Source organism: Erpetoichthys calabaricus, chromosome 8 (assembly GCF_900747795.2).
Source record: "Erpetoichthys calabaricus chromosome 8, fErpCal1.3, whole genome shotgun sequence".
NCBI classification, from domain to species: domain Eukaryota; kingdom Metazoa; phylum Chordata; class Cladistia; order Polypteriformes; family Polypteridae; genus Erpetoichthys; species Erpetoichthys calabaricus.
This window is the reverse complement of record NC_041401.2, coordinates 141,551,270-141,564,997: the sequence shown is the minus strand read 5'-3', so window position 1 is coordinate 141,564,997 and position 13,728 is coordinate 141,551,270. Positions and strand designations below refer to the sequence as shown.

The window sequence follows — 13,728 nt, the reverse complement described above, 5'->3', positions numbered from 1 at the left end:
TTACAAATGAAACCCCTGGTCTTTAATTTTGGGAGAATATTAATGAGGCCCCAGTGAATTTTTCTATGCTCAAGATTTAATCATTTGTGAGAGAACACACTCTTTAAGGCTGGTTGAATTTCTTTCTACATCTCCACTTCCATGGGTGCTGGTAGAAGGGTATGAATTTAGGAAAGCTTAGGAAAGCAGTAAATTAAACATTTTAAGAACTGTTTCATGTTGTTCCCATATGCATTTAGTGTCTAGCTATTAGATTATTCTTTTTCCTCCTGTATGTTCCATTTTTCTCTTTGATGGCCTACACAGCACTGAGACTTGGTTTACTGTGAAGAGGATGACATAAATTGGAATAAATTACTTCAGATTTGAAAAATCTTGGATAAGTACTTGGATGCTGCTGTCTCTGAATGTCACTTTTAAAGAAAAGTTCACACTTCAGCATAGTAGTAATGCTGCTCTTTTTTTGTTTCTTTTCAATCTTAATAGGTTAATGAACTACAGAATCTCACTAGTGCCGAGGTGATTGTACCGCGGGACCAAACTCCAGATGAAAATGATGAAGTCTTTGTAAAAATTATTGGGCATTTCTTTGCCAGTCAGGTAAGCCACTGTAGTCTTCGGGTAGCTCCTAACAGACCAAAGCTATGTTTTCAATATTTGATGCTAGAGTCACTGTAGAAGGCAGCAATTTCAGTTTTGTGGAGTGTGACCAAAACAACTTTAGACAGAAATCATCTATGGGTTGTTCAGGGCGCATTAGTGTTATCAATATTTATTCTGGCTCTTTGCTCAAACTGACTCCTGAAACATGTTTCTACAAAGCATTTTTAACGTATACAGTACATTTCTACAATTTATAAATGTGTAACAGTTATGAAAATGCTCAAGATTGTCACTGTCTTTAAGCAGTGATTTGTTTATGTGATTTAGGGATGCCAGGAACACACCCAGCCTTGACCTGGCTCACAATGGCACAAATAATTTGATAATAACAAAAATATTAAACTAATAGAGCAAACACAATCAAGAAACAATTAATACACAAATTTCCACCCGGTTACCCCCACAACAATTATTACTTAAGCAACATAGCACAAAACGTGACAAAACATTAAGCACCAAATTATTAACGGTAAACACTCACAGTATAGTCCACAAACAGTTTAGTTCCACAGATGCGATGATGGTGAAAATTAATTGAGATACCAAGTGAACAGTTTCCTAAATTTATTGCACAAGTTTTGTCCTACCGTGTTCCAGATTTATAGAAGTTGGGAGCACTTCCCAGACAAAGATTTTTACCAACCCAGATAAAATTACACACACAAACAGGCAGAAGTCAAATCAAGTCAAGTTGGGGAGCATGCACTGGTACAGTGCGTTGCCGCACCCACTACACAACGAAACAACTCGGGATCCCGGTTGGCAACCCCCCAGGCAGACACGTGTCCATCGTCCAGTCCCATAATCCGGAAATGACCTTCTATCTGCCGCAGCCAGGTGTTACATGGGCAACCCCTTGGCCTGGTCCAGCCACTCGGGTCCCCAACAATGAGCTGGATCACCCTCTGGGAAATGTGGCACATGGCCGTAGTGCCGTATTTGACGCTCCCTCACAATGTAGGTAATGTGCCTCATTTGGGACTCTATGAGCAACCGCTCATTTGACACAAAGTCAAACCAACAGTACCCAAGGATTTTCCGGAGAGACACAGTACCAAAGGAGTCCAGTCTTTGTCTCAGGTCACTGGATAGTGTCCATGTCTCACAACCATATAGCAAGACAGGAAGCACCAGGACTCTAAAGACTTGGACCTTCATCCTTTTGCATAGATATCAGGAGTGCAACACACCCCTTTCCAGCGACCTCATGACCCCCCATGCTCTCCCAATCCGTCTACTGACTTCATAGGAAGAGAGACATGAATGTCACTGCCAAGGTAAATAAACCTCTCGACAAGGTCGACACTCTCTCCCAAACAGACACACTGCTGATGATGATGTCCAAGAGGTCATTAAAGGCCTGGATCTTGGTTTTTATCCAGGACACTCGCAATCCCAGACACGCAGACTCCTCACTCAGTTTCTCGAGTGCCCTGATCAGAGCCTCCATTGACTTCGCGAAGATCACAGCATCTTCAGCAAAGTCAAGATCAGTGAATCTTTCTTCACCAACAGATGCCCCACAACCACTGGACCCCATGACCTTGCCCAACACCCAGTCCATACAAGCATTGAACAGAGTAGGAGTAAGAACACACCCCTGACGAACCCCAGAATCAACTGGGAAAAACGCAGAGGTTCTCCCTCCACTCTGCACAGCACTCACAGTACCAGTGTACAGGCCGACCATGATATCCAGCAACCTTGAGGGGATCCCGCAAACCCTCAGGATGTCCCACAGGGCAGATTGATCAACTGAGTTGAACGCTTTACGAAAATTGGCAAAGACAGCAAAGAAACTCTGCCGATATTCGTGTTTGCGCTCCTTGAGAACCCTCAGTGCCAGGATGCGGTCAATGGTAGGTGAAGCAAGTGATCACGGATCCTATTGAGGACGACCCTAGCAAGGACCTTACCCGGCACCGAGAGCAATGTTATGCCCCTGTAGTTGCTGCAATCTAGGCGATCACCCTTCCCTTTCCAGATGGGGACAACAAGTCCCGTTTTCCAGTCAGTTGGGATGATGCCGGTCTCCCAAATGGAAGCAAAGAATGCTTGCAATGCCAGGAGGACAGCCTTACCACCTCCCTGGAGAAGTTCATCCCAGATACCACAAATCCCTGCAGCCTTTTCCCCCCTCAGCTGGTTCACCACCTGTGCAATCTCAGTGAGATTGGGTGGGTTCACAGCTAAACAGGCTCAAGACAGCACATAAATCCAGAAAGAAGTTGTAGTCCAATGGGTGAGTCTCTGTTTTTTTTGGATTCTTCTGGTGCACCTTAAAAAGTCTGTGGCATAATAGCAACCCCTGCAGCAACATCCAACACTGCCCAATAGCAAAGTACAGTATTACTGGGGCTGCTGGGATTTGTTGTTCATTCAAATAGCACTGTTACAGATGTTATAGATGTTTAATATGGTCACTTACACCAATTATGATATTTCAAGTTAAAGCAAGTGAGGGTGAATGCAATTAAACATTTTTGGCCATGGATCCATGTTCTTTTTTCTGAAAATAACAACAATCTAGTCAAAAGAGAACACTTAAAACAACACTTAAGGACAGTCCTTGTGGTCCTGACACCATCACACACACGACACACATCATAAACCAAATCATGAATAATTGTGCTGCAAATAATTTTTTAAATATATTGCAAGGGCCTGTGGGAAGCAAATCATAAAACAGTGTACCGTTCCCAAACCTGCTTAATCCAGTTTAGGGTCCTGGGGACTATCCCATGATCACTGGGAACAAGAAAAGAAATGACCCTGGATAGGGCACCATTCTGTCTTGCGGCATACCCACTCTCATACAGGACAAATTTTCAATTGCCAGTTACTCTAGCATCTGTGTGTTTGGGGAATAGGAAAAGAACCAATTTAGACATTGGCAAAACATGCAAATTCCACACAGACACTAACTGGACATAGGATTAGGACCCAAAACAGTAGATTTGTGAGGCAACAATTGGTGGAACAAGAATTCCTTATTAATATACAGTATGTTAAAAACATCCATAATGATATAACATTTTGCAGGCAGATAAGTAATGTATCTTGTATCACTGAGTCATTTCTGAATGAGTGAAAACCTGGAAAAAAACACACAATTATATTTTGGCTGACTTTTTTTTTTTTTTTTTCTCCAGACTGCACAACGAAAGATCAGGGAGATAGTACAGCAGGTCAAACAACAGGAACAAAAACACCATCAGGGAGCTCCCACGCCGCACCACTCCAAGTAAGCACCAGAGTGGTGCCAGTGAGCAACAGCTGATGAATGTAGCCCTTCCAACCGAGGAGAAAGACAGACGTGATGAAACAGACCAGAAGAACGGGGAACAAAACCAAAGAACATTACTGGGATAAATGTGCCAGCTGCAGGCTGGGTCTGCATTAGTTAACTGTGCAGAGGAGAGGATTTTGTCTAGTAATCACACAAATATTAAGGGGGGCATCTGCAGTCTTTCCAGATAAAACAGAAACTCTGTCACGATACTCTATAACGCTATCCCTTTAGTTGGACTAACATAGGCCTAAGTTAAACAAACAAAATGAACTAAAATATGTGCACGGGAAGAATAACAACTTGGATTTTGGCTTTTTAGGTCACAAGTATTTTTAGCCTTAGCAGTATTAATTTTATATATGTAAAAGTTTTATATAAATAAAAATTTTATATATATAAAATGACAGATAGATAGATACACATGTATATACAATAAACACACAATTGAGTACACAGTGTGTGTATATACAGGTATATATAGATGTAACAGCTGACAAGTAACAACCTTATTGTTTCCATAGTTAGAATAAATAGGCTTTTTAGACTTGAAGAAAACAAGAGTGAATTATACTGTGTGATCTATAAATCACATGTTTGAATATTTTTGGTTGTATAATTTTTTGCTAAATTGGGTTTTGTTTTGATTCTGATTTTAACCTCTTAGCCTGTGTGCCAACAGAAGGGATAACGTCCCTATGGAAAGGTATAATACTTCATCTCTGTTTAGATCACAGCCTTCTCTTTTTTTTGCTTTGCTTTATGGTTCTAAACTGGCTTTTGCATTACCGTATATTTTTATTTTCCTCAAATTGAGCAGCATCTTTCTAATTTCATAGATGAAGTTTGGCTTCCACACTGGGATCAGAAAATAGAAAAAAATAAGTCATACAGTACATATATTAACACTGTTCAAAAAAATTGAAATAATAATTTAAAGCAGTATCTGAAATGGCTGTTGAGGAGGGAGAAAGCTTACAGGAAAAACTAGTAAATTAACTAAATACAAACTAGTAATTCTGAAGTACAATTCAAAGAGGTCCGTTGTTTTGTTCTCCAGTGAAGAAAGATTAAAACGAAGCCACATAGTCTCTGTTGCATTTTAGTGATCCAATAATGGCGACTGTGAATGTAAAATATCCAGCCTTTTTCTTTAAAATTTATTCCAAATTATCATGAGCTGGATGTACAGCTTTGCCCTTAGTGCTTATCATTAAAAACTTGGTGCCTTAAGAAAATGTGTAACTGATTGGATCACACAGCTTCTCTCTCATCTTAAGCTATCAGTTTAGCTACAGCTTCCAAACTTTTTATGCTTAGCATGTAAACACACATATTTTTGCATATGTGTGTCTGTCTAGAGGTATGGGTGTGCTTATATACTTGATATATGAACACACTGCATATACAAGCAGAGGTTCCCAGCTCCAGTCTCTATCGGCTATAACGTCTTGAGGATCTAACCCTATCTCCCAATTCATTCAATTTCTTCTTCAATTAGAGAGTGTAATGTGTCATTAATAGATAGGAAGTAATTTTCACACTGCTTAAAGATTTTTAATAAAATAAGAAATAACATTAACGAAGTATCGCCTAGAAAAAAATTCCTTTGAAGACTATGGCCTTTTTAGGCTGAGCTGGGAGCCCCTGGCGTACACTGTGTGCATGTATATGACATATATACAGTACATTGAAAGGGACTTTACGAGAGTTCAGAAGATTTAGCACGATAACCTTCATTTTTATTTTCTTCAGAGCTTGTTTGGAACGTACTATTTAAGACGGACTGGATTATAACCATAAACCTTCTTTATCTATGAAGTGACAGCCCACCAAACTGAGGGTCTTCAAAAGGTTCAATCCCAAAAGGCACTGAAGAAAAAAAACCTTCAAAGTCATTTTAGTGTCTTAGAAGGGAGAAAATGGCTTTTCATCATTGAGAAAAAAATATCTTGTTTGAGACACTGCCATGTGAAACAAAGAGCAAATTTTATTTTTGAAAATAAGAATATTAATAAAAAAAGAATGATGAGAACAATAAAAGAAGATTAAAAACAAGATTGTTGGCCCAGTAAGTGAAAAGTGCGCGTTTAAAAACAGTATGATCTACCTCAGGCGTTAAGGTACCTCAGTAAGTTTCTTTAATTTCCCTTTTTTGAGATTTTGTATGCCTTGTAAAACTGATAGTTTTGAACATTTTTTTTTATTTTTTTAATAAAAGAACAAAAAAATATTTAGCTCAAACTTTTCCAGAAGGAAAGATTTAAAAAACTATTGTAAATATTATTTTCCTCACAGTTGGAAAGTTATTCACCTTTATTTTTAAGAAAACCTTGAAACATGTATGGCGTGGGTGGAGAAAAAAAAAGTTGAAAGCAAGTTCTTAATTGTGTTCTTGACCTGAAGGAAACAATGTATAGTGATTTAATGATTAAGAAAAAAATATTCCATTGTACCGATAGACTGCAGTGTCAGTTTCCAGTTTTACTGAAAACAGTGTTCTGTGAAAAATGAAATACTTCTAGATAGCAAAACAAAATAGATTTATCTTTACCTCTAACACAGATGGTCATAGTGTAGGTGTCTATTTGAGTGACACATACGCGACTTCTCCACAGGACAGAGGGAACCTCCGAGACTTGGTATCTCGCACGTGTCCAGTAAGCAGGCAGCGACCATTACATAGCTTATAACGGTGTTTGTGTAAATTTCCATCTGTAGAATATCAATAAATAACAATCCTGACACATCCAGCTGCCCATCTGTGTACAGTTACGCCTTTTTTGTAATAACTTTATTCTTTTTTTTTTTGTTGAAGTTCATAGAAGGCTTGAACAACTGACTCTTATTTTTGTTTTCTAGTTCAGTAAGAGAAAAGCGATAGTATACTGCATGCAGTTTAAAGATAAGAAGTAATCCAAACCTGATGAGTGACCATGATATTGTGCAGTATGTATATCCCAGGCCTGGAACATTACATAATGGCATTAACAGGTTTTTTGGTTTTTGATTTTTGTGGTACATAATGGTTTTTTAATACAAATGTAAAGATGTACAACGCAAACACGAAGTACAGTCATCCCTTTTTTATCTGATTTTTGCTGCAGCTTGGCGTTTACCATAGAGACCATTCTTTCACCATAAGGCACATTTTACCTGATGCGCCTAAGTGAGTGTACTGTTGTTAGTGCTCATGTGCTTTGAGCCACCTCCCGCCACTCTTGGGCCTTATATGCAGTGGCTGCATTTATCACTAAATATCTGGGATCTTCAAAAATTGCCTCTAAACACATGGATGGAAGTGCATTTTCTTTTATTTTTAAATTTTGTGATTATGCTTTGCTGTGAGACGAGTTCACAGTGCTTGTGATTCTATGAGGTGAGCCATCCCTCAGTATATGGGCAGCGAAGATCTCAAGATTAAGGTGTAGACACATTTCTATTAATGGCATCTTTTCCCAGTTTCTTTCCAATTAAATTCTCTATCATGGAGAGATCAGCGTTTGGTGATTAAATAAGCATTTCAGTGACATCTGTGGAAATTGCTTAGGGTTTTCTGATAGGCTACTCATTTTTCTAGGTCTGATTTGTTTTTTGAACTTCCTGCAGGACTGGATTAGAATTGGATAACAGAGATGACTGTACCTCTGTTTTACTGTACCTTTTAGTTTGTCTCTAGAACAATCTTTCCTCCACTCATAATCTATACGCAGGTGTCTTTTATTCCACTGTGCCCTGTATGATGCAATTACGTACTATGAGGATGATTCATTTGAAAACAGTTCTTAATATGTTTTAGAAACATCTTTCCAGTAAACAGTTAAACCCTGGACTGACCTCTTTACAGCATACTTCACATGTTTTTAGTGCATTGAAATTTTGTAAATATGTACCAAGATCCAGTGCTAACTCTCTATTTGTGTAAGTTTTCCATTTGAACATTACTTAAATTCTGTCGTTAAAACACATTTACTATTTCAACATATGGTGGATGCTGTTGAACAGTAGCTATGCAGACATCATTGATGGGTGAGGAAGAGGCGCTTGTTTTATTTTTACTTAGTCTTGTACAGAACCTGACCCTTTAAAGCAATAAATGGCAATTTTACTGCTATACACAATAGTTCAATATTAGCTGCTAAAATTCATTAACCAGATTGATTTCCATCTGTCTTAATATCAGCAGTTTACATTCTGCGTATCAGTTTCTACTATAAAGTTTTCTTGATAATACTCTCGCCTCAGCTATCCACAACTGAAACCTCCCCTTAATTGCAAATGCACCAGTTGGCAGTTATTTTTATTCCCCTGCAGTCATTTCCCTTTCTAGCACACTGGAAACTCTTTTCCTTTTTCACCCAAAGGAGTCTCCTTTGTTTCTGTACTGATTAAATGCATTTCCGCAACAAAACCCCTTGGATTAGAACATTCCACTTATCGTCCATGCCCTCCAGGATACTTGGGAAAGCAATAAAATTTAATGATGTGAGAAAATCACAGAATTCCTTTGTACAGAAGACTTTTTCTGAGGATTTCTTGTTGAACATCCGTTACACAGTCCAGGGACGCCTTCCAGTTTAAAGACTACCTAGGTGGGCTACTTTACCTGTTCAATAACTTGACCATCAGTGTTTCTTGGTGGAATATGCAGTACTTCACTTAGCTGAACAACACGGCTTAGAAACCATCACAGAGAGGATGTCACAGCATCCGTATCAAGGACCTCTCCATGCCTGTTGTGGAGCACTTATCGTCTAACGACTGAAAACCTCTTGTCTGAATTTTTGTGTTTTTTATCACAGACATCCAAGGACATCTGTAATGAAGAAAGTCCAGAGTAAACTCATTCCCTGACTTGTTCTCACATTTTCTCAGCAGTCAACAACTGACTGATCATTCAACGGATCCCTTAACTGTTTTCACGTGACCAGCTTTCTCAAGTTTTTGGTTCTTTAGTAATTTTAACCTGCTTTCCCTGATTTTTTTTTTGCCTTGCCCTCACTTCTTTGTCTTCTACAACATAAGCTGCCATATCTCTGATGAGGACTTCACTTTCTTTTTTACTGATAAATTAAATGTGATCAGTTTTTCTCTTGCACATATGGAATGACACTGCCATAATGAAACCTCTTACTAAAGCTGTGCTTATCAACTGAATCCTCCTCAACAAATGGTAGTTTTTGCCTTTCAGTCATCTAGAAAGGTCATTAACATTTTCACTATGTAAATAGGTTATGTCAACCAATAAAGTATGTATCAGAAAAGTTTTCTGGGATTTAAAAATCTTTACAGAGAAGAAACCGGAGTTACTTTAATTAGGAGATATATCACATCTTAATAGATCTGGTTGTGAGCACCTTTGCTAGTTCCATAAGCTTTGTAACCTGACCTGTATCTGGGAAGGAGTTGAGTTGAGATAAAGGAGTGGAGTTGAGATATGGTATGGCTGCATGACTAAAGTCTAATCAGAAGCCACTCTGACATTAGCTTGGCTTGGCTTGGGAGGAGAGCTGGGGATTTACAGATGAACAAGTTGTGTTGCCCAGGGTGCATTTCAAAAGGTACATTTTATTTTACATCCTGAGCAAGTGACCTGCAGTTAGTTACCTGTGTGAAAAGCAGTTTGATGGCAGATGTTTGGCATGGATTCACAGGGAGCTTCATTCGTTTGAAATGGAAGGGGTAATTAGATGGGATGAGAGGAACCTGTAGTATAAATACATTTGCTATAAGATTGGTTCAGCTCTTGGGCTTTGACTATTGTTTTGTAGAGTACAGCTTCAAATACGACAGTGCCAAGTAGGCTGCGATGGGGGAGGAATTAGGCTTGTGACCACAAATTACACTAAATAACCGTGGTTTACAATATATCAAATAAATTGTTAACTGTAACTGTCAGGGATGCAACCTCTAATCCCTTCTTGAAAAGCAAGCATGGTTAAGCATTGTATTGCCATGTTTGAGATTGGCAATTTGGCTGTAAATTGGTCACAAAATGTGCAGGTGTTTACAACTGAGGTTCTGTGTGTCTGGTGTAGGGCACTAGTACACATACTTAAACTGCCAGCATAGAGTGGCACAAACTAGTCTTCACATCCGTGTAAGGCATTGTTTCTAAACCACACTGCCAGTACGTTGCTGGTTGCCATTGTTGGTTCAGAAATGGGTTACCTAAGCCAGTGTCTGAAAACCACTGGTTCATGACTCGGGTTGCTACTGGTGGGTCATGAGAGGGTTGCCTAAGTGAGCTTGTTGCACCATGAGGACAGTTTACAATTGCTGCCAGTAAATCATCAATAAATTTAAAAAGTCAAAACTGGGGTGTGAGACCATAAGGATGAGAAACACTGGTGTAATGAAGGTGGTGCGGACCAAATACATAAGAATTAGCCATGTGCCGATCAAAACAAACCTTAAAAGGCCCCCAAAGTGTCAGAAAACATAGGAGACCCTGTGAAACAGTAATAATAACACTATTAAAAGTTTTATTACGATGGCTGGTTTTGACAATTTCCAAAACTTTGCTATTCCCTATTGGCTGTCGGCCATAAGTGCAAATCGCCTCAACTTGGTTAGCCATAAATTGGCGCTTGACTGTTCTAATGTTGCAGCTGGCGTAGGGTGCTGTTTCTCTGTCAAAAGATCACACTGTAGGATTTCAAGCAATTCACTCCAACCCCAAGCAGCCGTACTCCGTGGGTGCAAGACCGAAAATGTATGTCACAAACCTGACTTGTGGTGAGACATAGCAGTGTACCCAAATTTCAGCTAAGCTTGAAGAGCAGAGAGATTTCGCCTTGATAGGTAATGGAGACTTAGTACAGAAATCCCAGAATTCTCTTTTTTGATTATCAGATATAAACACAATCATACACACACACACACATATCAAGTTCTAGAGCTCAACCCACAGTAGTGAAAGTACAGATCCTGCAGCAATAGCCCCGAAACTGGATTTCCACTAATCCCCCGGGAGTTTAGTAATGTCATCAATATACACATTACAGCACATGCATTGTCATGGAAGCGGCAAGTATTTAAGACGATGAGACAAGTATTGTTCTTGTTACCTTTTTTACATGACAATCACAGCAATACACTTGGCACATTTTTCTGTTCATTTTGCCCTGTCCTGATATCACTTGTTATACTACAGTACAAGGTCAACACAAAGAACTGGCATAGGAATAAAGCAGGCAATAAGATGATGCCCTAATGATTGAAAAAAGGCAAAGTTGGAATATGAAAGATTATCAGTTTTTGAATGCAATAGAGAAGACCCTGAATTGAAATGTTGGGACCAAAGGAGTTTTTAATGGATGATCCTTGGGAGAAATCACACTGCCTCTGTTAAGCACTTCCTCTTTGTAGCTAAACCTCCTTGTTCTCTGGCTGACATTCCATCAACAGTAAACTGTCGTTCAAACCTCCCGACTCTGAGCCAATGGGACTACCACTTGAAGACAGCTGCTTGGACCCTTCTTGAGTGGTCTTGTGACTGAGGTCAGAGAGCTACTGCGCCTGCGATGGACCTGCTGGTGATGCCAAATGTCAGGGAACTTTTCCAAAATGAAATTTGCATGTTCCACAGGTAATGCATTAAGAATCAGGCCTTTAGGGGCTTGCTGTCATGAATGTGTTAGTCTCGTATTGCTGCGTAGAAGCTTTTGCTAAAGTCATGAGAAGTAGCATTAAGTGACGAATATATATCCACAGTAGTTAGGCCCATTCTAAAGTGCTGTCACTGGTGTTTTGCAAGGGCAGACTTATCATTTGTTAAGGTCTCGTTTCATAACAGTAACTAATTGATGTACCTAAGTAGCCCCTCTTTGGAATTGTTACCATTCCATGATGCATCTGAGGATGAAACCTGCACTCGCTGCAGCAGACAATATCTTGGAGTAAGCCGACATAAAATGCAGTGACATCTACACTGCTTGGACATTATAGCCATTACTTTTATCAACTGCGGAGCCTTTTCCCTCAGTATACTCCAAGAATTACTGTTCTCCCCATATACAAGATGAGGTTTCTTGTTTTTTTACTTTTTTTTGCCTGTTCCTGTACCTAAAAAACTTGTTTTAAGAGCCAACAAACTGCCCAGTTGGCTGGCCACCCCACAGTATCAACATAGAAGCACATACTGTGTCAGAATATCTGAAACATAAAGGGTGTTCTTGCATTTTGGTTACAACGTTCCGGTTTCACTACTGTATTACGCCAAGACTGACCCATTACTGTATTCTGTGCATGACAAGTGAGAAACTGAGTTTTTTAGGGATATTACAACATTTTAGCATGAATTGATTAAAGTACGATGCTGTATTTTGGTCCTGGCGAGAGTGTGTCATACATCGAGAGTAAACTTTCTGTGTGAGAACAGTTATTCAGACACTAATCTGTGTGCAAAAGCACGTGTGACGCAAAATCCTGTGCGTTAAGATGGCACCAGACCATGATCTGCTTTCTGGGTGTTGCTTATTTGTTGTCTATGCCCCACTGCACCCCAAACCACCACCGAAAGTCTTATGTGTCTTGTGCAGAAAAGTTTTTTTATTAATGCTTAAAGAGAATATTCCCACTGTGGCCAAGTTCCAGGGTCTCCAGAAGGTGGCCCAGCATGTTCATAGGAGCTGAATGTATATGACCGCCTACCAAATTCACAAAGAAATCATTAAAGAAGCACTAGCAAGGCCAGTATGAATCAGTTGCATTGACTAAACAACAACAAAAAAAAGAAACCTTGAATCTTTTAATTGTGTTTGAATGGTCATTGCGATAGAGACGTACCACCGAGTGTTGTTTGCAGCAGGCCGAGTTGCAATCGATCTTCCGACACGCTGTGGTGTAGCTTTCTAATTCCACTTAGTGACTTGTCTCACTATGCGAGAAGAGTGCTTAAGTATGGTAACGACAGTGGGAGACGGCCCTGCCCGTTACATGACAAGGTTCACACGAGGGTCCATGTCCTGGCCCCTTTCACAATTCCTTATGACAAAACGATTGTTTACCATCATTACTGCACTGTGACTGGACTGCTGTAATTTTTGGGCAGTGAAACAATTGTAACCCAACGCTTGCCAGATGTATGTAGGTAGTTCATGATGATGATAATGATGGGCTGAATTGTGGGTGAAAGGGTCTGGCTTCTTTATAGTAGGGTGTTTAATCAATTAAAGAGTAATTGATTAATCATATGCATTTGTTTTGTCTGATCTTGGGCTTTTGGAGGGGCTAGGGTGGGGTGTTTTGGGGGTTTCCTGCATGTCCTGCTAGAGCAGCACTAGCACAATGGAAGGATGTGGTCTGATTCTGGACCAGCTAGCATGTGCCATGTGATCCTCATGCCACAAAGAGGATGGAATTTCTGTGTCTTGACTAGCAGCCAGAACATGTGCAAGCAGAAATGTATTTTATTGAACTCGTGTGATTTCATTTCAGATTGGATCAAGAGTTCTGTGCATTCATGTGCACCACACTTGCAGGATTGTGTATTAATAAAAGGCAACAGTTTAGCAACAAAAGCACAAGACGTCTGATTTATTTATCTCATTCAACAATGGAGGCACATCTCACTAGTGGCACAAACCTGCAGGCAATTCCCTAAGAAATGTCTTTGTATTTTACTTTTGATTCATTTTCAATGGTTAATTGCAAGTAGCGCAGTCATTCATTTTTGAGTACGAATTACCCATGGTGGCATGTGACAGTAAAATATCTTCACAGTCATTTTAGTCTGAAATAGTTGAATCTACCCAGCTGCGTTCAAACCTTCA

The 13,728-nt window shown here is 39.6% G+C and overlaps 1 protein-coding gene across 2 annotated transcripts in view; it reads left to right on the top strand.

Moving 5' to 3' along the window:
- Positions 1-13,149, top strand: part of igf2bp2a (insulin-like growth factor 2 mRNA binding protein 2a) — a 340,760-nt gene extending 327,611 nt beyond the window's left edge. For both annotated transcript variants that reach the window (XM_028807547.2, XM_028807546.2), the window contains 2 exons: positions 487-600; positions 3,816-13,149. In XM_028807547.2, the coding sequence (XP_028663380.1) occupies positions 487-600; positions 3,816-3,911 (210 nt within the window). In that variant the 3' untranslated portion in view covers positions 3,912-13,149. The remainder of the gene's footprint in view (positions 1-486; positions 601-3,815) is intronic.
- Positions 13,150-13,728: the final 579 nt, after the last annotated feature.